This window comes from Juglans microcarpa x Juglans regia, chromosome 7D (assembly GCF_004785595.1).
Source record: "Juglans microcarpa x Juglans regia isolate MS1-56 chromosome 7D, Jm3101_v1.0, whole genome shotgun sequence".
Classification (NCBI taxonomy): domain Eukaryota; kingdom Viridiplantae; phylum Streptophyta; class Magnoliopsida; order Fagales; family Juglandaceae; genus Juglans; species Juglans microcarpa x Juglans regia.
This window is the reverse complement of record NC_054606.1, coordinates 22,335,983-22,363,377: the sequence shown is the minus strand read 5'-3', so window position 1 is coordinate 22,363,377 and position 27,395 is coordinate 22,335,983. Positions and strand designations below refer to the sequence as shown.

Below are 27,395 nucleotides of genomic sequence, written 5' to 3'. Positions count from 1 at the left end.
TGCCTTTCCTTTCGCTTTATTTTTCTTTCTTTTATAAATTGCCATGCAACTGTTTGAATTTTTTTTTTTTTTTTTTTTTTTTTTTTTTTTTTTTTTTTTTTTATATCCTATTTGGCATTCAATCTGTCTACCTACTTTATGGAAAAACAAGACGCCATGGCTGCCGCATATTAAGCAAGAAAAAGCAGCTTGCAGTACTTTAAAATTCAAATGGAGGAGATAATTAATATATAAATTAAAGTTGGGTTTCTTTTAACATAATAGAAATATGAATCATAAAGCAAAGTTATTGTATCTTTTATTATTAAAAAAAAAAAAACCCTTCGAGTGGGAAATCCACAATGAAGTTGATGTGTAGTGCTTTATGGGAGTATCTCAATGCGCACCTATCACACACTATATATCAAAGTTGGATGCTTCTTTAATTATTATAAACATTATGCTCTATCTCGAAAGACTGATGCGCAAGTTTAGTGTCTCATTCTACCAAGTACATCGACCAAATGATCGATCTCTTGTCTGTTTTCCACTTGAATAGCATGCATGCATGATAGTGAATTATATTCTCACAAAAATTAAAAATAAATAAATAAATAAATCTCACATACACTGACTTCCTTAAACAAGAGTTGTATATTATAAAAGATATAAAAAAAATTTGCATATTTTAAGAAGCTTATTAAAAGACAAGCATAACGTACATACCGACCTGTCTATACTAAAATAAATGAATTTAATTTGATTCTTTAAAATGGGAGAGAGACACACAGAGGGAGAATAAATTTCTCAGAGCACTAGCATTAATCTAGTCAAATCTATTTTTAAAATTTAGCTAAAAGTATATGTTTTGCATAAAACCAAAACCATTCAAGATATATATAACCTCACATTGGATTAGTCAAAATAATAATATAATATTATTTTTTAATAATAATATTTTTAATTTTTTTTTCATATTTTACAGCTACACTAATTATATGTTAATTAATAATTTAATTTTTACTTAAATTATTATTTCTCAACTATTATTTTTTCTCAACCTAAATTATTGGAATAAAATATTCTTTTGGCCATGAATAGTATTACACCAAAGATGGAGATGAGTTTACATATACTGTAGCTCAAATGCCAAGCTAGTAGGTTATGACTACTCCAATGCAGCGAATTTAAGAGATAAAAAGTCATAGATTTAGATGCAGAAATCTTAGTCAATGCCAATGCGCTTAGGCAAAATTTATTTTTCTCTAAAAGCGAGTATATTTATATTAATTAAAATAAGAAGATACTTGAGTAGAGGGCGGAGAGATCCCGACAAACATCTCATTATGGTAGCACAATACCAAGAGAAAAAAAAATAAAAAAGGATACGGACCAAAGAATTGGTCCTCACCACTCCCCATTTTTTTTTGGATAAACTAAGAGTGAATCCATTAACGTCATGTTTAGATATTGAGATGATTTCAAATGATTTATGAATAGTAATAAAAAAATAATAGACTATTTGTAAATAATAATAAAATAATTTAAAACTACTTCACTTACCACACATTAAAACATTTGTTTTAATACAGTTCAACATGTGAACTATGGGGCCGCGGCTACAAGCTGTGAGAGCTAGGTGGTGCTACACTTTGTTTCATTGGACTGGTTGTTAAAAGAGACAAAAAAAAAAAAAATTTCTGATCTTTAAACAGCATTAATGTTCAATATATATTATAGTGCCCACTTTAAAAACAACTTCAAAAAACCTAAATCCTATATATATATACTTAGGCTGATCATGTATTTTGACTTCACATGATTAAAAAAATAACCCTATTTTTCCAAATGCAAAATTTAATAATCGGATACATTTCGTTTCATCCCCACGAACTAATTCATTATCATTCACCTTTTTAATTATGACTCAATAAAACTTGGATCTTAAAGCCTGATTCGGTACAGCTCAGTCCCACTAAAAACACACACCTTGGATCTTTAAATAGATAGCACCGCTTGAATATAAAACATGGTCATTGGGATTTCTTTTTTCTGTTTTTTTCAAAAGATTATGGTCATTGGGAGGCTACAAAAAGATTACGTTGTTTCTTATACCAGATAAGAAGATTCCATAGAAAGCAACCTTGTTTTTTCTGGGATGCAACGATGGTATAAACAAAAGGGAAGCTGTATAATTTTGTTTTTTGCGTACATGAGAGCGGATAAGAACAAAAGCGCTTGAGTTGCTTTTGAAGAAAAGAGAGAGACTGTAGAAACAGAAAAATAGATGCCATATATATATATATATATATGTATATATATTATATTCATTGGCTAGAAATGGTTAGAGAGAAGACAGAGGCCAAGGCCTCAAAGATGTCCTTATCGCCCCGTCTCCTCGCGGTCGTGGTCTCTCCTCTTGCCCTGTCCGACTCTGTTAATGTATATTCCATGATATCATTGGCGACCACATCAGCTTCCACCAAATTACTAGGAAAGACCTTTGAACTCTGAAGTTTGAAGTCATTCTGCGAATATTCAATGCTAAACTTTTCAAACCCCCGCGTTTTCCAGTTGGCGTTGACAACCAGACCCAAAATATTTATTTCTCCGAAACTCTGCGCACTTTGTTCTGGTATTGCTCCTTTTTCTTTTCTGCACATTTATTTCGCTATTAAGATATGTCAGTTTTACAACGAAATCCCATTTATTTGGTTTAATTGCTTTCCTTCTCTGTCTCTGTCTCTGTCTCTATGGCTGTTATGTTTCTGTTCTGAAAAGAGTTTTAGGTGTGCCCTTTTGGTTTTTCTTTGAAGTAAAGTCTCAGATCTGTTGTGTGAACGTGATAGACGTCCGAATTCCTCCGTATGTATGATTCATCATTTTACTTGATATTCGGAAATATGCGATGGTTTGCTGTTGTTTTATTATTTGTTATTATTATTAACCATTGGAAAAAGGCAGATTTTTTTCTCTCTCTCTGAGAATCAATGTTTATTCTTATTTTTTTCTCTATCACATTGACTTGTCATAATTTCTTGTAATTGTAAGGCAGAATTCGTGCTTGCAGTTTTCTGGGTTTGTGATTGACTCGCTAAGAATTTAAATAAAGGCCGGTCTTTATGTCCATTGTATATTGAAGCTGTGAACTTGAAGGGGTTTGAAGGAATTAATGGCTTTGTATTCAAAGACTTGTAGATAGAAGAATTGGGCAGAGTTGACTTTTAAGGATTTGTATTTTGATGTTACTATAGTAAGACTTGAAGATGATCGGAAGGAAAAATATGGGACGTGCGTATCCGGTACTCTTGGTGCTTTTGGCACCGGTACTCTTGTTAACTATGATAATACACAACAAAGCTTCCAATTCAGGAAGTTGGGTTGTGGATGGATTGGACTGGTTTGATCCTGTTATTCGGATACCTGGGAATGTGAAGAGATCAGAGGATTTGAGTTCAAAGTATCATGTTGCCGTTACGGCAACCGATACACCCTATAGCCAATGGCAGTGTCGGATTATGTACTACTGGTATAAGAAGGTAAAAGACATGCCTGGATCTGACATGGGAAAGTTTACCCGAGTTTTGCATACTGGTAGTCCAGACAAGTTGATGGAGGAGATTCCTACTTTTGTGGTTGATCCTCTTCCAGAGGGCTTGGATCGGGTGAGAATCTTGAAAATGTTGTATCTCGGTTCTGTTTTCTTTTTTAAATTAATCAAATCATCATTATTGTAATTTAGAAGACTCTTTTTTTTATTAGCAGTAGAAGACTTTTTTTTACTAGCGTAATCCGGAAAGGGTTTCCAAGCACGTAGTTTTGAAATGTGTTTATTAACATAGCAGTTTTCCTCAGTTTGTTTCTAATGTTTGCATGAATTTCTAACTAAAAACGTACCGTATGCTACAAATTGTCTATCACTTCATTTGTTTCACTGAAAACAGATTTTGGGGAGAAAGAAGTGTGTATAATTGTAAAGCTTGTAAGCTATATGCCTATAAGTTTAGAAACATTTGCACAACGTGTCTTCAGCCTTTCCAAAGTTCTTATATATGTATAAGGAAAATAAGTGTTTCCAAGTGTCTAAATCCCATTTTGAGCATAATGATGGTGGTATATTAGTACCTGTTCTCCAATTAATATTGCCAATAAAAATATGAAAAAGTGGCGGACTCTTAACTTTTCGGAATGAAGCAGAGGATTTCTCTTGGGCTCTATGTTATTGGAATGAGAAATGAAGGAGTGTTGGATTTTGGGTTGATTTTATATTCTACTTGTCTTTCGAGTTTGATAGTAAGGTTTATTGCAAGAATTACTTTTTTTTCACAAAATAACCTTATGATTTCATGGAAACTTCGGATTATATGGAAGAAGACAAAATATATAGTTTGTTTGAGTCTCATCCATTTGAAATGGGGCTTCATGGCCCTTCCCATGATATAGTTGTTTTCATGCCTTAAAATATATTTGCATGTATTAAATTGATCCTGGCCTTTACTAATTTAGGTTTTTCTTGGCTAAGATGTTTTGGGAGTTGGAAAAAGAATTAGGTTTTTCTTGGGTTTCTTTGTGAGCATGTTACCGAGAGTTCAAATTTTAATTTAACATAAGTAATTGAAACCATTACTTGAAAATTTGCTAGTAGTATACAGGCAGGTTAGTGCGTCACTTAGATGATATAATGGATTATGAATTGCTGGTACTGGTGGTAATAAAGGGAGAATTTTTTTATAATGTTTTAAGCACCAATACCAGTTTTGCTGCTTACAATGAGCTGAATGATACTAAAATACTAACATCAATGCTAGAATACAATCTGACACTAATAAACTCACTAGACCTCAAGAGGTTGGTAAGTTTCTCTTTTCACTGGGAGATAGTATTGACATAACTGGTAGTATAAAGCAAGTACATATCAGTTTCTGCACTATTGGTTTTTGATCTTCTTCTTCTCTTTTTCTATTTTCTATCAAGGTTGAATTTTCAGCAATCATGGAATCCTATTTGACTATATAGGAAGTTTTTTTATTCAAATTTGGTGTCATATCCAGGGTTATGTTGTTCTGAATAGACCTTGGGCTTTTGTGCAATGGCTGGAGAAAGCAACGATTGAAGAAGAGTGAGTTTTCAAACTTCTATTCTTCTAAATTGTTTGCTCTTGTACGGGATGAGAATCTGAAAGCTGTTGGGTTTTTTGGTTGATGCAGATATATTCTAATGGCAGAGCCTGACCATATATTTTTAAAGCCTTTACCTAACTTGGCAGATGGAATCCAACCAGCAGGGTATCCTTTTTTCTACATTAAACCAACTGAGCATGAGAAAATACTTCGAAAATTTTATCCTGAGGGGAATGGTCCTGTGACTGATATTGATCCAATTGGCAATTCTCCTGTAATTATAAAAAAGGTAAAATCTCTTTATCACTGTTGTAGCTTGTGTACTGACCTGACCCTGCATTTTCATTAAGCAATTTGTAAAGATGTTTGTTTGAATTCTCAGAAACAATTGAGAGCATGTTTTCATAAACCTAAGAAGGTTCAAAATATTATTACAAAGTTTTAGTAGAAAAAAAAAGGAAGAGTTAATTCTAGTAGTGTTGCTAAACAAACTAATATTTTGTCATAATCAGCAGTGTTATACTTGCGTTGTTATCAACCAGACCTTTTTGCATTCACTGCGATTGCCTTATAATATGGTGTTCATTAATTATGTGCTTCAGTCATTGCTGGAGGAAATTGCTCCCACATGGGTGAATGTTTCGTTGAGAATGAAAGATGATCCAGAGACAGATAAGGCTTTTGGATGGGTGCTTGAAATGTGAGTGGATCTAATATTAGTTTTAATTAGTGGATGGGCATCACCACTCCCTTTGGCTGCATCCTCTAATTCGGAACTTAACTTGAAAGTCATTTCAACTGGGGTGTTTTTCACGACATTGCTGATGTATCTTGTGATGTTGTTACCTTTTGTTTTTTTATTTCCAACTTAAGGTATGCATATGCTGTAGCATCTGCATTGCATGGTGTGAGGCATATTCTTCGTAAAGACTTTATGCTGCAGGTATGAATCATGCTTGATGATCATTTTTGTATTCTCTATTTTTTTGTTTCTTTTTTTCTTTTTTTTCTTTTTTTGTATTCTCTATTTTGTTAAGTCATTGATTGGCATTAACATACCTCATTGTGAGCTTCCAGCCTCCATGGGATCTGGAAGTCGGAAAGAATTTCATCATCCATTATACTTATGGATGTGATTATAATTTAAAGGTGAGCAGCTCTCTCTCTCTCTCTCTGGCTTATCATATAATCATAGAATATCTGATTGTTTAATTGTAATTGTTACTACCATTCCGTTCAAATGCACGGAAACTTTTTAACCTATGACTTAAAGTAACTTGAATCCTAGTTTGAAGTTTCAATGTCTTTTTGCCCCCCTCCATTCAATGAAGTCATCAACTTGGATGGAAAAACATGTAATACGACACAAACAACCCTGATGCAAGTGTTTTTCCATCCATTTTACGTGATGGAGGGGGGAACCTGACAATAACCTGGGTTCAAGTTGCAGTGTGAAGGTTTACAGGTGTCAATGGGGAAGGTATTATTTAAACTTTATTTATTCATTGTTTATTCACTTTCATTTTTTCTTTAGCTGTTTATTCCAAGTTGGTAATCATCCAGGGAGAATTAACATATGGGAAGATAGGGGAATGGCGCTTTGACAAGAGATCATATCTTACTAGTCCTCTACCTAGAAATCTCTCCTTACCCCCTCCAGGAGTTCCGGAAAGCGTGGTAAGTCCATTACTAATTTTTCTCTGTTAAGTATTGGAGAAACTAGAAATTAGAGCCAGTTATGTCAAGGATGTATTCGATTGTCAACTTTATGTTTAGATATAACTTGCCCCTTAAATTATCATTATGATGGCGTTTAAAAACCTGCAATAATGATTTTAAGAAGCACATTCCTTGAACTGAAGTTACTGATCATGTATTACACCATATCAAAATTCTGAGCTTAATAAGCTGGATTCTTATACTCAAAGCCCATGTGTCTTAATACATTCTTCATAACTGAATTTTATTGCTTTGATGAATGTAACATCCAACTGTTCTATCAGTAGAATGATTTTTGTTCTGTTAGTTAAATCTTAAACTTCTGGTTTTATGTTTGCCTAAATCTCTGACCCATAAAAAAAATGTTCACTGCTACTGCCCATAAGTGTTTTTTTTTATTTTAGACTATTACTGCCTATGAAATGAGAAAGTGAAAATGTTGGAAGTCAAATTTTTTTTTTTTTTATAAGTGTCGTAAAAAATTATTAAGTTTCATAAACTAATAGAAATACCCCTGTTATTAGAAATTAGGAAAAAATAGTGTTTAATAACTTGAACCAATATTGTATTCATATAGGCTCTAATTTGGAACGTGAATGTAACATGCAACATTATTCATTTATTAACCAGATCTAATTTGGGGTGAGCATCTGACCCACAAAACCCAATTTCCTTGATGTTGGCAACTCAAAACTAACCAACATCAGTCAGTTTTCCGCATTCTGACAACTAGGTATGGTTCCACACATTAAGAAACCGACGCCTGCTGGGCCATCGTTGGTGACAGGGTTGGATGATCCAACAGCATTGACCTGATAGATGTCAATCAAAAACCCAAGTTCTTGATCCCATCTTTCAAATTTTGAAACCCAACTAGCTATGATACATGCTTGTCCCTTCTAGCCTTGTCTTTCAGGGCGTTAGCTTCAATCATCAATGCAGACTCAAATGGTGATTCTGCCAAAAATGCATCAAGATTTAAAGCAGCCTTAAATGTTAGTCCTACTTATAAAAATTACCCAGCAATCCCTTGATGAAATGCAATCCATTGCACCTTGAGTGGGATGCAACTTGAGGAGCAGGGTGCATGTATGGGTAAATGACATGTTATTCATGAGGGATCTCCACTAGTTTTTGAAGTTTGTGGAGGCTATAGACTCTTACTGAGCTGATGGTTTCTCTCTATGCCATTAGGTGAAGGTCTGTGATGTCGATGAAAAAAGGATGAAAGGCAGGTTCTCTAAAAGCAAGATATTTGAGGCTAATTCAGATAATCATATGTTAAAAAGAGACGATGTTTTGTTTACATAGAAAGGGTATTTGACATGCCAAGGTGCCTCCAAAAGTAGCTTTATTTGCTTAGTCAACTGCTTTGTTAATGATCCTACAATGAAAGACCTGTTTTTAAGTGGAAAATATCGTAGTTAAACATTGTTATATGTCTAACACACTGATAATTTAGATTACATTATGAGTGAGATTAGGAAATTACCACTTTAAGAGAGGTCTAAATAGAACGATTCCCTAAATTCCTGTTTGGGATTTTGGATATTCCTCAATGTCTCAGCTGCTTTTTAGAATCTGACAGATCCTCAATATGTACAAGATTCTCGGCCTTCTGCCTTAGATCAAGTGTAGTATATGTACTTATAAAAAATAAAAAAAAATAAAAAAAGAAAGAAAGAGAAGAGCTGGGAAGCTCATCTTTTTTAACCCTTTTCTTCCGCAACATCATCAAGTAATGAAGTTATTGTGTCTTTTACTCTTTCTCAGGTTCATTTTTCTCTCTAACTTCTTACCAAACCAAAAAGTCATACGTTAAAAAACTAAAGGACTACTAATTTCAAATAAAAGTAAGTAACTAAAGGATTATGTGGCTTTATGGAAGAAACTTTTTAATTGAATAATAATATAACAAGATAGTAGATGATGTGGCTTCATAAGAGTATAATTTCATGCTTTTAAAATTATATAGTACATGGATATAGATGTGTGAAAAAAGAAAAAATCCTCTGCTTCCAAATGAGATCAAAGAATCTGTTGGGAATCCTACAAGATCCTTTCATTCTTTTTCTCTTCCAGTTAGTCAAAGCTTCATATGGGTTTGAATCCTACTAAGAGGTCCACTAGGAATCAAGAATGGTGGACAAGATGTTTTTTCTCCCTTTTGGTTCCTTTAAGATGATTGGCAAAATAAAGAAATTGTAGATATATTCAAGATGATAATTTACAAAATACCATCTCAATTCATTCAGTTTCATCATATATGGGATGTGCTATATGGTTCTGGAGGAAGAACAGTATAAAAGTGGATACATTGTTATATTACTAGGAACTGATGTTCTCCATTGCTGGATCTCTTGGGAAATGCAGATAACAGTATATATATTCAAGATGATAATTACAAATACCATCCCAATTCATTCAGTTTCGTCATATATGGGATGTGCTATATGGTTCTGGAGGAAGAACAGTATAAAAGTGGATACATTGTCATATTACTAGGAACTGATGTTCTCCATTGCTAGGATCTCTTGGGTAATGCAGATAACAGTATTTGAGATGTTGATTAGTTGGAAACAAAGGAAGGTCTGAGGGAGATACTAGGATTGTGTTTTCTACTTTGCCTTTATGACAGTAACTGAGCTGGGATTTGAGCCATCTTTTGCTTTTAAATATATTCATACTAGTATATAAGACATAATATGTACATACAGATGTAGCAAGGCAGCATATGGTATTCTGTAGGACCCTAGCCTAGTATCGTGGATCTTTTGGAATCCACGTGCCTCATGGTCTATTCTAGGGACTGAATTGTGAAGACCTGAGTCAAGTATCGCACTGCACTCTTAAGAGCACACAGGGGATCCAAGTCGCTCGTCTATTTTGGGGACTGAATTGTGAGATTCCTTAAAAGACAATGCCTTTCTTTATCCCTAATATTGGCGTTGTGGTTTTGCTAGCCAATCTCCATACAATGCTTTGATTATGGCATTAATATTTCACTAGTAATATACAAGCATCATACAATATGTTCATTTCATTGATGAATTTACAAATCTACTGCCACGTATGTATTTTAGTACTTGGTGAAATTTCACAGTTTTTTTTTTTTTTTTTTTTTTTCTTTTTTGAAGTTGCACAGGTTTCTTTATCCTTTTATAATGTGTTTTCTTTTTCCCACCATAGATTTGAATGCAGCTTATCTGATCTCTCTCTCTCTCTCTCTCTCCAGTTCATTGATCCTACTTTATCCATGTTTGCAGGTAAGACTCGTAAAATTGGTGAATGAGGCTACAGCAAATATTCCTGGGTGGGACACATTAACTACTGGCCAAGACCAGAAGTAAGATGATAAACCCATGGATCCTTATATCGGTACCGATTTCAGCGGTGCCATGGAGAGAATCGTCGATACAAATTATAGATAACAGAACAAAGAGTATAGGTAAAGAAAAGGAGTTGCTTGATGAATCAACCAATGGATATATTTTTTGCAAGAAAAAAAATCTGACGTGTAAAAATTACGGACAACAATTCTTTTTGTATACACATTAGATTTACCATATGAGGTTTAGTTTGAACCAGCCGCTTTGATGAGGAAACAATTTATGAACAAATGAAAGTTGTTAGTGAACTTTTCATATTTGTAAGTTGGTGGTTGAATATATTGGGTGCTCGACGGTTAAACTGTTGAGGCCCCTTGTTACAAGGATCCTATAAGCACTCATAGCATAAGATGCTAAAAGCTCCATCTTTTTATGCAGATTCTACTAGGAGTCTAGGACTATAAATTGTGCTAAAGAAAGAAACAGAGTAGTGTTTACCAGAAGGGAAAAAAAATGATAGAAAGAAAAAAAAAAAGTTACATACACATGCAAGTTTGAAACTGTTTAATGTAAATACTGAGGTTGCAAGTTCTCAAATGTCTTTGGCAAGGCGTTATTCACCTCAGATTTTAGCTGCCAAAAGGGGGCTTAAATTATCTACCATTAGGTTATAGGATAGGATCCCTTTACCAACAAGTTGTGTGGATGACACACTCTTTACACTATAAACATGGTAGGAATTGGATAAATCTTTTCAATCGCACATGTCAGCAACATGGATGATGTGTCCTCCATGCTAGATCATAAATAGAATTTCTCTAAATTAAAATGTGATTTTGGCCGAAGACCAGCACTTTGAAGTCACTGCTACCCCTTGCTTGCTTAGACTTTGGCTTAATTAGATATGTGCTCAACCTTGTGAAGTAAAATCTAGGCGGTAAGCCATTTGTCTATTCCTTTTTATATTTCCCTTTCTTTGAATCTGTATAGAACCAGAGAAACAATAGAGTTCTGCACATTTTTACCCATATACACTACCCTTTCTAAAAAAGTCCTACTCACCCCTCCCCCCCCCCCCCCCCCCTTCTCTCTCTCTCTCTCTCTCTCTCTCAAGGGCTTTTGCTTGAAGATTTTGATGGCCTTGTAGTGAGGGATGGCCTCATTTGGACAATTTGTTCTCCATCTACTCCCATTTTCTTAGCATAAAGCGCAGCCTCAAAGAAGCGTTTCACTGCATCATCAACATACTCTGTCCCTTGCTTGACATTCATGTCTTTCCCTATCTTTTCTGGGTAACTTGTGAGGGAACTATCTCCTTTTAGGACTGCCGCCAGCTGTAATAGTTCTTGCTGGAATTCACTAAGTTTGGCATTTTCATTAGCCTCAGCATTCCTGACCTTGACAGGAGTAGGCAGTTGCTCTATTCAAATAGCATAACAAAACATTGTTAGATAAATTCTGGGTTTATTTTTTGGTTTTTTCCCATGCATTATAGTCTTCTCTAATTGGTTCTGAAAATAGGGGCAAGTGTGACTAACCAGGGCAATCTGTTCTGGGTTCAGTCCTTTTTTGGACAATACCTTCAAAGGTACCAGCCCATTGATCCCTCTTGGTTAGAAAGGGAGAGGAAAGGTTGAAAAGCTTCCTCACTGTTGCTGGAATGGATGAGTGTTCATATTCTGATGTCGGAAAAGGTGATCCATTGGGCCATGAACAACTGTAACATCATCATCACCATCCTCACAAGTTATATAAACTAGCAAACAAAATACAAGTTCAAAAAGGAAAGAAATAATCAGTTAGTGTTGGCCAAGGAGAGACGCAACTTTGCTTTATAAGTCGTCAAGCTGTTAAAAAAACAGAACCCTCGGAATCTGACTAGGTTTTCACGCTATGCATATTGAGTCATTGACATCAGGAAGAAAAGGGAAAAAAATAGCCTCCTCCCACCTGTAAAATGATTTATACATAATAATTTTTCACAATATTTTATATAATTATATTTGAAATGAGTGATATTTTTATAAATTATTTTATAAAAATATTTTTATTTTATAATATTATTATATAATATATTTATTATTATATATCAACCAAGAAAATGTTGTGAAAAACAGTGAAAAATGGCAGCTTCGATGTGACTTTTGCTTTTTCTGAAAGGAAGACACTTTGGCAACCAACCAAGCGAAGATATTTGAGCCAGATTAGGACAAGAAAGAGGATTGGACCAAGAAAATGATCATTCTGGGACAAAATTATTAATCCCTGTCCCACCCTTTAAAACTATGGGTACTTACCTGTCTGTAGTTCATAGAGATATTTTTAAGTAAGGAAAATGTTAGTGAAGCTTTTCAAATTTAGTGATTGTTCATATATTTTAATTTTTTTTTTAATTTTTTTACTTAATAGTTAAAACGTGAATATTAATAAATTTATATATTTTTTATTTTTTTCTGATTGAAAATCTTAAAAAAATATTTTTAAAAAAAAAACCAAAAGAAAAAAAAAATTTATAACTAGCGTAGCATAATGCTTTTAAGTTTTAAGTAATGCAAATGGGATCCGGCTTGCCTCTGTTAAAAAAATAACAGGACATCTCCTGTTGGAAAAAGGGATTTAGACTAAATGCATGAATATCTGTTTATTTTTTAAGAAAATGTCATTCTTTTAGTGATAATCCTTAAAAACATCCCATTATTTTCTAAAGATCAATATCAATTATCAAAGCAATTAATTAAATTATTAAAATTAATCTTTCTTCCTTCTGAGTTTTTAAAACACACAAGTACATATATATATATAATTAGAGTAATATTTATATAATTAGTGCAACAAAACAATGTTTTGAAGCATTCATTAATTTTGAGGAGAGAAAGATGGCGATAAGAACCGAGTACATACCAGTGGCCATTTCGATCCAAGGCGAGACCGCGATGGTAGGGACCCTGACTCCCAATCGATCAAACTTGAAGTAAAACGGCTCCGGCCCGACTATCCCGTCCGGGCTTGGAACCCCGCGCACCGGCGTAGGCACATGATCGTAAAACCCGCCATGCTCGTCGTACGTGATCACCAAGAGCGTCTGGTTCCACTGCGGGCTCGCCCTCAGCGTCTCGTACACTTCCTTCAAGAACACCTGCCCCTGATACACATCGTGCGACGGGTGGTCGTCGTTGGCCGGTGCCACTTTGAGGTCGAAGTAACGCTGCTCCACCACGACGTAGCCCGGGAGCTTCCCGGCCTTGGCGTCTTTCTTGAACGACAAGTCGTACGGATGGAAGTTGTCCAGGTACTTGAGCTTCCTCAGGTTCCTGTAAAACAGAGTGGTGGGGACGTTTTGGAAGTATATTCCGAAGGATATTCCGGCGTCATCGAGGTCCTGGAAGATGGTTCTTTGTGGGTAGCCTTTTGCCAGAAGCGCCGCAACGTTGCTGGTTGCTCCTGCTGAAGTCCCCGAGTGCACGTAAAGCCGGTTTGGCTGTGTTGAACTCGGCATGGAAGCAAACCATCTGTTTTGAATAAATAAATTCTCGGCGTGAAACATAAAATAAAATAATTCGTAAGATTTAAAATTTACTTCAATTCATTTTATGTTATCATTATAATTTTTAAATTTTTATATAAAATATAATAAATAATTAATTTTTTTAAATATTAAAATAATAACAATAATATTAAAAATAATATTTTATTTAACTCATCTAAATTTATCTCTATTCAAATGAGACTTAAAATAAGCCGAGAAAATAAATAAATTCTCTCACATATAGGATCAAATTTTCTGAATTTTTGAAACAAAATGGATATGAAAGAAATTATGGCAATAATTCAAAAAAAATAAATATTTAATCAAAATGATCAATCATAATATAAAATGTTTTTTGGCATGGGTAAAAGAATTAGATCCTTGTGTGTAGAGTTCCTAATTCTTTAAAATCCTAATTAAAATGCATCACCGTCACAGCAGTTTTGATTAATTTCTATCATTGAATTCCCCAGAAATGAAGAGCAAGAAAATCGAATGGTAATAAGTTCACTGATTGGTGGTGAAGTTTATGTTCAAATGTGGCCGACCGACATGGATGGTACTCATGATGAAAGAAACATGATCAGTTTTCGAAGCTTGAAAGCTATGCTTTTTATGACATGTTTTAAGGCACGTATAATAATCTATGGGAAATAATTACTTTAATAATTGAAAAGTAGATCAAATCACGTCAGCAACAGTTCTCATAATCTATACCTGTCGAACACCGCAAATTCAGAGACGAGCGCTTTGTACACAGGAACCATGTCGGGGAGGAAGCCATTCATGACACTCCGAGACATGTTGGTAGTGCTGTCCATGGAGTAGGCCTGCTGAGCAAAGCCGTTCATGGGAGCAGGGTCGGCGGAGGTGTCATTGGAGCCAAAGATTTGTTCACGAATGGCCTGGAAGGAGTGGCCGGGATCCGGGTCCACGTAGTGTGACTGGTTGTCGAAGAAGATGCGCTTCGAATTGGGGTCCGTGACGGAGAGTGCGTTCCATTCAGAGCCATCCACGCCATTGATTTGGGGGTTGAGCTTCTTCATCCAGCCCAGCATGTGGTCGAAGGACCGATTCTCCATCACGAGCACGACGATGTTTTTGATCGGACTCGCATGGGTTTGGTTACGGCGGAGCAAGACCAGGAAAATGAAGAGCATAGAGAACTCTTTGACGGCCATTGTTGGCGAAGCTGATCTCTTCCTGAAGTCGATGAAGAGAGAGAAATCCACAGAGGGAGAGTATAGCCTACAGGTGTCTGGTTATAGCGAAGCACGAGGGAAAGCTCGTGAGCATCTGTTGTGACGCCTGTGAGTGCAGTAGCAGCTTATAAAGGCGACTTCGACGGTGAAATCCGGTTCGTCCACGCATCCCGCAGGCTCACGAGACGTGGGGACATTGCGGTTTTTTTGTTGCGATTTTGTTGTTGTCGCGATTCCGTGACAACGATGGCATTCACTGTCACCATTTACAAACTTGCGTGTGAGATTGAGGGCCTTATATATTTTAGGTTTAAAATCTGATTATAAATATCAGATTAATAAATTAAATGTATCTATTAATTATGCTGATTATGATCCTACCATCTAAGTTGGATTCTGATCTGTTAATTTATTTATTTTTAAATATTTTATTTTTATCACATAATATATATATAATTTTCGAATATATTTATATCTTAAACTATTTAAGACCTAAATATTGAAAGTTTGGGTTTTTTGCTTTATTTTTAGACAAATGATAGTTGTAGTCGTGAGTGTGCAAACGTTGTGCAATTACTTTGAAAAAATGAATAAATATGAGATCCACATGAAAAAAAAATTAATTGTAGACCCTACTCTTTTTCAAAGAGACTGCATTGCACTTGCGTACTCCACAACTGCATGTAGCATTACTCTTATTGTTATGGTCTCGATTTTACGACTTGAGATTAATAATGTGGAATTGATGGAATCCTTGGGATTTTTCAGCTACAGCATTTTTAAAAAAAAAAAATTAAATGGTGTAATTTTCAGTTATTATATAATAAGTTAATGAAAAATCAAGTTTGTTGTATACGTAATAAATTATAACAATATGAATCGTTTAAAATTAGAAAAATTATATTTGCAAGTTAGTAAATGTAGAGTACATACTTTTCACACTACGGACATAATAAGAATTTGATATTCTTAATTTGTAATATTTAATTTTAAACTTTTCCTTATAATCCAAATCCTATCACGTTAGAGATATAAAATATGTATTTTCACACTGATTTGTCGATTTGTGAATGAAATAATTCTTTAAATGAAATGTGTAATGGTGTCAAAATAAAAGTTTAAATAATTAAAAATAAAATGAATGTTTAGTGCATGGAAAACACTACTTCCACCGAGGATGTCCACCAACTTTTTGTACCCTTTTTTTTTTTTTTAACTTAATAGTTAAGGAAGTATTTTTTTTTTAATGAGTTTGTGATTTTTTTTTAAAACATATTAGAAAAAGGAAATTACACATTTGGTGAGGACTTTCGGTGGCTTCCCTCGGTAGGTCTAGCAAGTGAGTTTTCAATAGTGGACTAGGGGAAATAAAGGTGGATTGTGACCTTAAATTCTATGCAATGGTTTGAAGATTAGCTGCCGGTAATCACCACAAGAAAGTCAATTTTGAATGTCAACGTCAACAAAAATGAAAGGCACATGTTTCCCTTAAGGAATGCCGACTGCGACCACTTCTATATATATATATATATATATATATATATATATATATAAGATTGCAGCAGCCCTCTGATTGGGATCCCAACTCGATCCAAGCCGCGGCCTTCAGCTTCCAAAATAATGAATGATCTGCACTGCACTCTGTTTTCTTCGTGTTCAGACAAGGTTGGATTCACACCTAATTTTAAAATGGAGGGGTTTTTAAGATTAATAGACTAACTTGACAGCTTTGTTCCATGTGTATATATTTATAACTAAAGTTATACCCATCATCACTTGTATATTCAGATCTACAAATATGATATATATATATATATATATATATATATATATATATACACACACACACAGAGTTTAATTGGTTCATATATGCATTAGTGGTATCTAAAATGTACCATTTACTCTCAATAGGTATATACCAATATTTTTTAGCGGGTATATTCTCTATCTTTTAAGATTTAATTAAAGGTGGCAATACGTGACACGATACAAAATTAGCAAGTTTAAATTTGATGTTAATGGATTCAGGTCAAAACGAGTTAACCCGTTAAAGCACGATTTTTAAACGGGTCAACCTGCTTAATCCTAAATGGGACAAATCAATCCATTTTGATCCGTTTAAATTTTATTTCAAAATCACAATTTTATTATTTTTGAATTATAATATTAGTATTCCTAAGTATGTTTATGTTTTTATTGTTGAGATTGTAATTATAGACCTATGTTTATATTTGTTATTGTAATGTTTGTAATATTGGTTTTATTATGTGTTAAAATTTAAAAAATATTGATATTTTTTGTTAATAAGTAGTCTTATTTTTTTAAAAGATATTGTAACTACTAATAAATATAAATTTTAACTTTATGTGAAATTATGTTAATCAGTTCAAATGGATTATGTGTGTTAGTTCGACTCATTGACATGAAACTGGTTTAAATTAGTCATGTTGTGTTGACATATTTCTAATTAATTATTAAACGGATCAAAATGGGTGACACGATACGACTCACTATTTAAATGAGTCGGATTAGGGTTTGAAAGTTTGACATGTTTAGCTTAACGGGTACTTGTTCAAATTAACCTATATAATCGAATGTTCATGACTTAACACGGCCCGAATACAAATTGTCACCCCTAGATTTGACATTTAATATTGTGTCACTACGTCATCAAATTTTTTATATGCTTTTTGCTTTATATTTTTTAATCGAACTTGGCGCCTATGCTTATATATTTAAGTGATTCAAAATTTACTTAAAACTTTAGCTATTTATATATAAAGAAATGTGGTTTTTCATCTTTAATTTTGTCATCAATTTTGTCATCGTATCATGCTTTTAATTTACTTTTATTTCAAACACTTTATCTATGAAATTATTTATAATATGACAACTTAACATGAAGCTGTCAACCATGATTCATTTTTACCAAACACACCATCTTTTTCAACGAAATGTGTCATTTTCTCGTGTTTTTTTCCCCTTTTTCAACCCCACTTCTGAGTTTTCCCATGAAATTGGAGCTAATCTGGTTTCCCATTCAAATTTCTATTCAACGAAAGGGTACGACGTTTCCTGCTGACTCGATCTGATTATAGAGAGTTGAAGATGTCCTAAAGACGTCCAAACCATGTTTTAAAACCGAAACCAAACAACAATTATGACAATCGTACCTTCTTTCCTCATGTTTTTTCATCTTTCACTGGTCTAACTAATATCAGACGGATAATTGACATTGTAACCATTTCCCTAGTGATTTTTCATTGCAATTTTTTTTGGAAGAAAATGAAAATTAGACAGTAATCTTGCTGGGAGATGTATTTATTAGGTAACATTATATAATCAATAGCTGCTATTAACTCAAATTGCAACATTGGAAAGCAAGGTCAAAGCATTCATACACACATTTCATAGAAGAGTAATGCTACATACAGTCGTGAAGTGCACAAACGTTATACAATCACTTTGAAAAAGAGTAGGATACTATAAAAAATTTTTTTTTTATGTAGATCCCGTATTTATTTATTTTTTTCAAAATAATTGCACAACAATTGCATACTCACGACTGTAACTATCATTTCAGTGAAATCGAGGCAATTGAAACTAGAGATAAATAAGCCAAATCTGATCTCGGATACAAATCCGAAATCCAACATAGTATGTGTATATTCCACAAGATTATTTCATCATAAAAAAGTTCCGAGTCGAGCCCGACTTTTCAGAACCAAAATGCTATTGCATATCGCCTATCACATACTCGCCCATGCATTCTAATAATAACTCAAAAGAGAGCATAATAACAACATAACAAAGTCTTTGATCCAGAGGCAACGACCCTACACGACACGCTTGTACTCACACCCCCAAATACTATCTTCACGATGTCTTTATATCATATCACACTGTCCAACTTGCTGATACCCCAGATCACAACCAGCGACCTTCCCAACTGGAGCTCCTCTAAGCTTCGTAGCAAAGAACTCGTCGAGTAGAGCATTATATAATTTTATCTGCCACCAGCCTAAGACCATATCAGCAATTTCGACAGCTAGACTGTCTAACAGTTGAGTTAAATGGGGGAGCACATCTTTATTCCACCAATTGTCTAAGACATAAGGCACAAAACCAACAGATGATCTTATTAACACGTTTTACCCATCCCATGTAGCCAGACAAGGCATTTACTTCTTACGAATTTCAAATCATAGAAGATGTTTCCATATTTCTCTTCCTCCAGGCTGGAGTGGTTGACGAAATCTGTAACAAGAGAACAAAATCAAAGTGCAGATGATACAACAAACCCCATAACAAAGAAAATTGAACAAAAGCAATGAATCCAGAGAAAATACATTATCAGTTCAAGTAAAAGAAATGCCAAGTGAAATTACTTTCAGGTAGTTATACACCAGACGGTGGACGGCAGATGACAGAGGGAAGAGATAAAGGCGCCTTTCAGTGTCATACAGTGCTTGTAATTAGATAACCAAACTCTTAACTAGGGTAACCAAAATCCTACAATCCCCCCCCCCCCCCCCCCCCCCCCCCCCCCCCCCAACCCAAAAAAAAAAACAAAGAAAAAAAAATCATTCACACACAGTGCTTGTAATTAGATAAATACTCACTCATGTAGTAGCAAGCGCCTGCAATAAAGCCAATGCCACTCAGGCTCCAACACTAGTTCAACATTGACAAGGCTACAAAGTTGGAGTTTAAATTTGGTAGCAAAAGGATGCAGTACGTTCACCAGAATCATTCCCAAGGACCTGGAGAATGGTAGTTTGTCAGATCAGAATAAGTTTCTAATTACAGTAATCAATAACTTATTGTAATAACAAAAGAAACAACACTACCAATAATACAAGCAGTAAAAATATACTAATTGCAACTTCTAGTACAGAGAACTTGGTCTTACCGCATATACTCTCATGCAGACATCACACGAAGGAACGACCTGTCCAGAGGGACTGTCCTTGATACTGCTCAGGCAGTGGAATAAAGTGCTGATTTCCATTGATGAGTTGATGCTGTTGCTGTAACTGCTGTTCATGGTATAGAGTTGGATGTTCAAGTGTCTGGTCTTCTTGCCAGTCTTTTTGTCTTTCCACTGGGAATGGCATAATTGGAACTTGTTTTCCAGGAAATGGAAAGCTGACAGTCCCACTCGAGCCATTGCTGATACCAATGTGTTGGGGGTTTGAATAGGATGGGTAATTCATGGAACCATTTGTCCCACCGCCCTTGGTTGATGATGGCAACTGATATCCATCCAACCAGCTATAATCATCCATTATTGGAATCTCACTCGCTAATTCTGAACTAGAAGCAGGCTCATTCACTTGTTTAGAGTAAACAGGGCTAAAACCAGGTGGAGGCCCAAGGTGCCTAACAGGACGACTAACTGGACTTTTTTTCATACCAGCAGGTGATGCTGATGATGTTTTCAAAGCAAAGTTATCAGAAATAGCCCCAGAATATACAAAAGCATCCATTTTGGATATCCCAGCTTCCAGAGCTTTTGTGTGACTGTATGGCATACCGACAGTAGCACTGACAGCTTGCTGGATGGAAGCTGAAAGGACAGGAGTAAATATGCCAATATCTTGATGCTCAGATTTCATTAGATTTCCATTCTCCAGAAACCTTAGACCTTTCAAGCTGTTAGCAAGAAGAGCTTCCTCTTCCACTGACCACTTTGAAGCATAAGATTGAATCGGTTGGAGATGCGGGGGAACCATATTACCAACAGATGCAGGCACTTGTGAACCCGCCTCAAGAGCAATCTGCTGCCGGAGATTACCTAGAGGGGCTGAAACAGAACTGCCAAAAAATTTCACACCTGCAGAAGCATTTAGACCAGGCTCCAGGCCCTCATACGGGGCCCATTCCAAACCAATCACATCAGTTCGCCTCTCAGCCACTGTAGGCTTAAAAACTATTACTTCATCCTCCTCTTCCCCTCCCATGTGTAGCTCAGGATTTGGCTGTAGAACGTCCAAATTTTTTGTTTTCTGAGTCTGTTTTTCATACATTATACCATCTGTAGGAGGCATGCTCGCATAGGTCGTAGCAAACATGCAATCATCTGAGATTTGGGGCTCAACACCGATAACAAATTTCTTGACCTTCGAATCAAAACGCATTGGTTCTTGGTTGACTCTAACCACATTTGCTAGAGATTTCCCCGCTGCTAGAATCCTTTTAACACGGGCCTTTTTTTCTTTATTGCCATCACCTCCAAAGGAGTGCTTCCTCGAAAAATCCAAAATGGTTTGTGCAGGAAGTAGCGGCAAGAATCCTCTTAACTCAAAGTCCTCCCACAAAGCAAGTCGGTTCTCAGTGTCACCTTCTTCATACCTGCTTATGTTATTAAAGCAAGTCACACCTTCATCATCATCAATGCACATCGGCTCATTCAACAAGAGCTTATTCAAGAAAGATATGCAATTGTTCCAAAATCTTGATCTAACAGTTTCCTGTTTTTCATCTGTATCACTGCCCGCCAAAACATCTGGGAAACATGCCAACCATTCAACAAATACCAGAATTCCAGGTAAGAGATAACTTGAAGAAGGATCATGCAGATGCACACATCTCTCCAATATGTGTCCCATCAACTCAAAAACTGCATTAAATGCATTCTGAAGTAGAACAGCACGCTGTACAATTTCTGAATATGTCTGACCTTCAGTCTCCCTTCTCACATTATGAACTGTGTATACAAGAATGGAGACAAGTCTAACAATGAGAAGTCCATTCTCAAGAGCATCAGCACCAAAATTCAGCTCTTCCTGTGGCCCAGAAGACAGGAGCTCACGTAAACCACTGCTGACCAAATAGAGAACTTCTGCAAATGTCTCCAGGCTAGAAATATAAAGACAAAAAACCACAGAAGGGGGGAGGGGTGAGAAGGGGAGAGAGAGTCAGTCCACAATGTTTGGTCAAGATATAACCAATTTTAGTAGGGATTCCAGATGAAATACCTTGTACGTGTGAAAAGAATGCCGTTTAGACGAACAAATCGAATACAAAAGGATTTATATGTCTCAGGCACGGTGGATGTTCTCTCCTTTACCTGGCTGCCTTCTGAGTTGGTATCTTTTGGTGCAGGTTTCACATCCCCTTTCCCTCTTACCTTGCCAGTCATCCGTACAGGTGACTCCTTGATTGCAGAAGCTTTTATATCCTCTGGTAGTTGAGAGTAACTTTGACGATTCTGCCAGGAATGAAAGGGAAAAAGAAAGAGAAGCATATATTAAGCCAGATACTTTTTTTTTTTTTAAAGGTAGGTAAAGGATTATATTATATTAATACAAATAGGCAAAGCCTGAGTACACAGGTAGTATACAAGAGATTACACCTATTTAGGGGGAATAAATAGAAAAAAGAAAAGCATGAAAATTGAGGCCATTGAAATCTACAGCTTTGGCCCAAAGAAAGGCAGTTCTAATAAACAGCTTTAAGCCAGTTACTAAAGGAGATTTCTTATGGGATCAAAGCTAATGACTCGAGACAGAAGCATAAAAATACAAATAGCTTTGCTTCTGGCAAAAATATAACTAAACATGCATTGCTTGAGAGTACAGTGTGGTGAACTTCAGTGAATGTTGTCAAACCATTCATTTAACCATCAGCGAACAGTATTTAAGCAGCAATAACAATTCTGCTGGTTATTATATTTCATGCGAGGACATCCAAAAAACATTCAGACAGGGAATGGACTTTGATTAATTAGCACCGCAACAGAAGCATATTCTCCAAACCTAATAGATTACTTCTAATTAACTTTTTCATTTAGAAGTTCAGAAGCAGTGATGCTGAAAGATCACATTCACATCGTTCAAGCAATCAGGTTATATCATACTCTAGTGTCATATCTGATGAAAATGGATCTTATCTGGTGTTAAAACGATCCATGTAGCCAACCCCATTTAGTTAAGATTAAGCCTTTCTTTGAGTTGACTTGAGTTGTATTTTAACTCAGACTATCTAATATCAAGTTTTAGAATGAGTGGCTTGCCTTTAAATCAAGAAAGTGAATTAGATTCCAAACCCATAAGCATGCTCATAGTTATCTAACTGATGTTATGCGGTTCACCAGTTAAAGAACTTCCAACTGAAAACAACAATAGTCTAGTTTCCACTCTTACTCAAAATGCAGTAAGCCTTAGACTTTCAATATAAGAAAAGCATTTAACATACAAATTCAATTTAGTAATCTAGAAACTAATGAATGAGATGAAGGATGCACAAGGGCTACCTGTTAACTCCGCAAAACAACAAATACTTAACAGAAAAATAATGATGCAGATGATAAAACAACACAGAAGGATATAACTCTAGACATGCTATAACATTTTTGCAAAACAGCCATAACTCAGGTAAATAATATATATTTTATAAACCAATCAGTTCAAACACTATACCTTCTCAAATGCAACAATCAAATTATCCCTCGCGGTTGAAAAGGGACTATCTACTGCCAGACTCCGAAAATATCGATACACAGCCACCAGCTCATCCCCCGAATATGAAGCCAAGATAGCAAGCTGTCACAAAGATCAGAGAATGTCACAGTGAAAGATCAAGATCACAATAAAACATACAAATACAGCCTAAACAGGGAATATATCAGGATCAAAAGTTTTTTTACAAGATATACCGATAAAAAAATAGTTCTTTTACAAGATAGATAAATTTTATTAATAAGAAGGGAGTTATCACTGTATACAAGGAGCATATATTATTCACTCAGCCAGCAAAAGAGAAAAGTGCTATAAAGTCCTGAAAAATGCAATTAGGATAAATAGTAGCAGAGTGTTAATAAAGGGGAAAACCTGATGATGGGGATTCCCGCTTGATGGCCAAAGAGATGCAGCTTGCAAGTAGTAACTTGACGCTGCCGTATACTCCCGGCTTTTGGAGTCACCCTCCCCATATAATCCTTTATAACGAGCAAGGTCACCCAAGTATATCAAACAACGATGACAAGATATCAGACCTTTTTTCATTTCAGCAGATTTCTTCCCATCTTTCTCTGTAATAATTCGATTATCTGAATCCTCAGAGAAATAACCCAGTGGAAGGCCATACTTAGCTCGGATTTTTAATATGAACTCATGGTAAAACCCAGTTGCTTCTGAAAGAAAATTTTTAAATTGGAGTCTTATTTTTGTAATTCGATCAGGTCGAGCAGGGCCTTTCACACCTTGAGATGCATTTGAGCCTACAGATGTTAGAGCAGCACTGAAGTGTGCTCTCAACTCCTCAATTCGCCTGTAATGTAACTGCCATAGAGCATATTCAATGCTGTGCTGCTCAGAGAAAGCATGATCCTCAAGAAGTATCGCTTCATAATTCTCACGCATCTGTTGCCAAGCGTTTGGATCAGATGGGATGCGTGCCTGGGCTGACCTCCGACGCCTATTCTCAAGCTCTATGTTCTGCATAAAGTACAAATATTATCTTCTTAAAGGGAAAGATAAATTGTGCAAACAGAGAAAGAGCGAGAGAGTCCTGTACATGGAAAATCCAGCAATATTTTTACCAGCACAAATTAATTAAGGATTGAAAAGATAATCCAAGCCCCATACCCAGAACAGAAAAACCTCAATTTTAATGAGGGAAAAAGGAGATACCTTCTCATAAAGGCGTTGGGCACGCTCCCTAGATGAAGGAGCAGACATTTTATCCATCTGTTCAATCATCATCCATTTAATATGCTTGCCCAACTTCAAACAGGATTGATCAGCAGAAGATCTACAAAAACACACATCAATTTGAAAACCCAAGCAAAAAGATAACACACTCACTAGTATATAGCTTGCAAGTTGATATTCTTGCTGAGAGCATACCTCTAGACCATGAGTTTTTTCTCTGCATTGCTCCTTCTAAAGCCAAAATAACAGACACACTCGTACGGCAATAACAAAGCCATATATGTAAAAACCAGCCAAAGGACTCTTGTAGCAGCATGAATGCATGACCAAAACAGCACCACAGATTTTTGCTCGTTTATTCTCAACCCAATAAACCCAGTGATAAATAAAATTAAAAATAAAAATCAATAAAGATAAAACCCCACATTTAGCATGAGAGGTAACCTCTCAACCTGCAAATTCTTCGTCCAACATTTTGCACAAACCCACCGGGCTGCCGGTACAATGTTGGGAAAGAAAAGAAACATAAATAGAAACTCCTAGAATTCATAACTTTTTGTCACCAGAACCCGGATAGGATGATTCTGATACCCATAAATAAAACAGAACATAAATTACGACCTCCAACCCTGATAAGATAATCTCGCTTTTCGTTAAGTTAATTTTATAGGCATCTAAACGCAAAGATAGTAGGAAAATAATTCCATAAATACAAGCAACGCTCGTTGATTAAAAAGTCGAAGATTTTCCCCAAAAAAATACATAATAAGAAAGTAAAAATGAAAAGGAAGAGAAATAACCAGATCCGATGCGGCCAAAAATTATGAGAGAATTGGATCAATCAGGCCGAAATTTTCCAAAAAATAACAAAATTATCAAAATCCAAAACAATAAGAAAAAAAAAAAAAAAACAGAATAAATAAATACAGACCTCGCGAATCGGATCCACCGCGCGTGGTATGTCGATCAAAGCATCTTGTAGTGAAGAAAAATAGGAAAATCTTTGTTAGGGTTTGGCTTCTGTGGGAGAGAGATAGGTACAAAGCAATAGGGGGGGATGAGGTTAGGAGTTTTGACGAGAGATTCTACCCAGTTTCTTCTCTCATTTCTGTCATATGCCGGAGACGACGCCGTTTCTTCTGGCCGTCTTTTCCATTTTCCTAATCCCTTTTAGATTTTTCTTTTTTTTGTGCCCGCCACTTTCTTATTTTTTATATTGGAAATTCTTGATCTTGTGCCGTCGGGAGTCATTAATATCTTCTTCTTCTTTTTCAATTTGAATTGAATTTTATTTAATGTTCCTTAATTTTCGAAACTCAAATTCTCAACAGAACTTGAGAATCTCAAATGAGATAAAGATAGAAACGGAAAAAAAAATGATAAAAATAGAAATACTTTTTTAGGTATAAAATTAATGAATATCATTGTTAAAAAAAAAAAGGATTTATTTTCTCTCTCTCTCTCTCTATATATATATATATATATATATATTTAACCTAATAATACCAAATTTAAACCAAACTCATATTTACTTATCCATTTTTTTTTCTTCAACTGTATTAATTAACTTTTTAGGGAACTTATTTAACCAATTAGATTTATTTATTTTTAATCTAAAAACTTTCAATAGAGTTGGGAAAGAAAGAGGATTGAATTTATTCAAACGACAAGAAGATATCTAATAATCATATTTATGATTTATGAGATGAATATAAAAGAATTTCCTAGCATTTACAAAACATGCTATGATTGTCCATCACTTATAGTGCTAGTAGCTCTTATTGAGCATTTAGGATTCTTGTTCTTCCATTAATCTTTCCTACAAAAATATAAAATTATTGAATATGTTATATGGTGAATTAGGATATCTTCGTTTAAGTTTTAAAACTTAGAATACAAGAATGAAGATGGAGATTTATAGAATGGGCAATTAGACCCAACGTGAAGAGCATAATCAATGAGGAATGACTTGCGACGTGTCATGATTATCCCGATAACAGCAACGCTGAAACCCAGCGCACGCCCATCATTAAATGCATCTAACGAAATGATCTACATTAAATACATCATCAATCAAGTGTTAGAAAGCTTCCAATACAAAATACAGCCAGTCTACTATAATAACTCTTGGTAAGACATAAAACTCTCTAGACACTTTGAGGATTATTCACTTATAGCGCTTCTAAAGTAGTCATCGAAGGCATCTCCTGCTTAGATTGCCCAATATCTTTTTCCTTGCTTGTAGGTGCTAAGGGAAGAGGTTACCATGGTTAAAATTGTCTCAATAGAATTTATAATATTTATTTTTATTTTTATAATATTTTAGACACTTAATATCATAACATCAAATGATTTTTCAAATAAAAACTTTGAAAACACCTACATTTACAGATTATATGAGAAAAACTATTATGAAACAATGAAAAATAAAATAAAACAAGAAGAGGTTATTACACAGTACTCCATATAAGGAGTAGGAAAATACTAGTATGCTGCCTGAGTTTACCTCCTCATTTTGAACATTTGGTAAGACGTAAATACCGCATGTCTGTATCTGAAAGCACCAAATAAATACTCGTTAATAAAGGGTCGTTTGTAATCCATGAGATATGATCACAACCATCCAAAGTGGTTTTTCCCCCTACTTGGACGTTCAGAACTTTATACCTTAAACTGCACTTTTCAGGACATTAATTTATTATTTCCCAAAAGAAAAATACAAAAAACAAAAAGAGCCATTGCTCTTTTATTTTTTTCCCCCAACTTTTCGTTCATATCAATAGTAATAGCTTAGAAAATTTCTTTACCTATTAAAGAGGACAAGACCCTAATTTGAACATTTCATGAGACTTAGATTTAATTTT

General features: G+C 35.1%; 3 protein-coding genes across 8 annotated transcripts; 1 reads left to right on the top strand and 2 right to left on the bottom strand.

Moving 5' to 3' along the window:
• The first annotated feature begins 2,300 nt into the window (after positions 1-2,300).
• On the top strand, positions 2,301-10,471 carry LOC121239452 (hydroxyproline O-arabinosyltransferase PLENTY-like). 5 transcript variants are annotated; one of them, XM_041136697.1, is made up of 9 exons: positions 2,301-2,614; positions 3,035-3,644; positions 5,031-5,098; positions 5,187-5,388; positions 5,615-5,799; positions 5,973-6,042; positions 6,177-6,248; positions 6,663-6,776; positions 10,085-10,471. In XM_041136697.1, the coding sequence occupies exons 2-9, from the start codon at positions 3,246-3,248 to the stop codon at positions 10,166-10,168; spliced, it is 1,194 nt and encodes a 397-aa protein (XP_040992631.1). In that variant the 5' UTR covers positions 2,301-2,614; positions 3,035-3,245; the 3' UTR covers positions 10,169-10,471. The 5 variants fall into 5 exon arrangements, with proteins under 5 accessions (XP_040992631.1, XP_040992632.1, XP_040992634.1 ...); XM_041136698.1 differs by lacking the exon at positions 2,301-2,614 and adding an exon at positions 2,621-2,844; XM_041136700.1 differs by lacking the exon at positions 2,301-2,614 and adding an exon at positions 2,621-2,848 and having other exon boundaries at positions 5,702-5,799.
• Positions 10,472-11,066: 595 nt separating this feature from the next.
• LOC121239450 (non-specific phospholipase C2-like) lies at positions 11,067-14,992 on the bottom strand. Its single transcript, XM_041136696.1, is given in 6 exon segments — positions 11,067-11,176; positions 11,246-11,567; positions 11,686-11,853; positions 11,856-11,864; positions 13,049-13,656; positions 14,391-14,992. Coding segments are annotated over 5 exon segments (1,560 nt in total). The 5' UTR covers positions 14,855-14,992; the 3' UTR covers positions 11,067-11,176; positions 11,246-11,256.
• A 3,467-nt stretch (positions 14,993-18,459) lies between these two features.
• On the bottom strand, positions 18,460-25,715 carry LOC121238461 (protein SMG7-like). Of its 2 annotated transcripts, none has more exons than XM_041135317.1 (8): positions 25,463-25,715; positions 24,511-24,631; positions 23,710-24,315; positions 23,299-23,421; positions 21,856-22,088; positions 19,788-21,736; positions 19,498-19,638; positions 18,460-19,132 (listed from the first exon to the last, which is right to left on the bottom strand). In XM_041135317.1, exons 2-6 carry the CDS (start codon positions 24,580-24,582, stop codon positions 19,810-19,812), a joined length of 2,961 nt encoding a protein of 986 aa, XP_040991251.1. In that variant the 5' UTR covers positions 24,583-24,631; positions 25,463-25,715; the 3' UTR covers positions 18,460-19,132; positions 19,498-19,638; positions 19,788-19,809. The 2 variants fall into 2 exon arrangements, with proteins under 2 accessions (XP_040991251.1, XP_040991252.1); XM_041135318.1 differs by having other exon boundaries at positions 24,511-24,567.
• Between the last annotated feature and the right edge of the window lie 1,680 nt (positions 25,716-27,395).

Bases quoted from the DNA above. Each gene is read 5' to 3' on its own strand.
- LOC121238461 (XM_041135317.1), bottom strand. From the start codon at position 24,582: ATGATGATTGAACAGATGGATAAAATGTCTGCTCCTTCATCTAGGGAG. The intron at 24,316-24,510 runs GTATCTCCTTTT...TACTTTATGCAG, and splicing joins CCCAACGCCTTTATGAGAAG to AACATAGAGCTTGAGAATAG. The intron at 23,422-23,709 runs GTTTTCCCCTTT...TCTTTGTGACAG, and splicing joins GCGGGAATCCCCATCATCAG to CTTGCTATCTTGGCTTCATA.
- LOC121239452 (XM_041136697.1), top strand. From the start codon at position 3,246: ATGATCGGAAGGAAAAATATGGGACGTGCGTATCCGGTACTCTTGGTG. The intron at 5,099-5,186 runs GTGAGTTTTCAA...TGGTTGATGCAG, and splicing joins AAAGCAACGATTGAAGAAGA to ATATATTCTAATGGCAGAGC. The intron at 6,043-6,176 runs GTATGAATCATG...GTGAGCTTCCAG, and splicing joins GTAAAGACTTTATGCTGCAG to CCTCCATGGGATCTGGAAGT.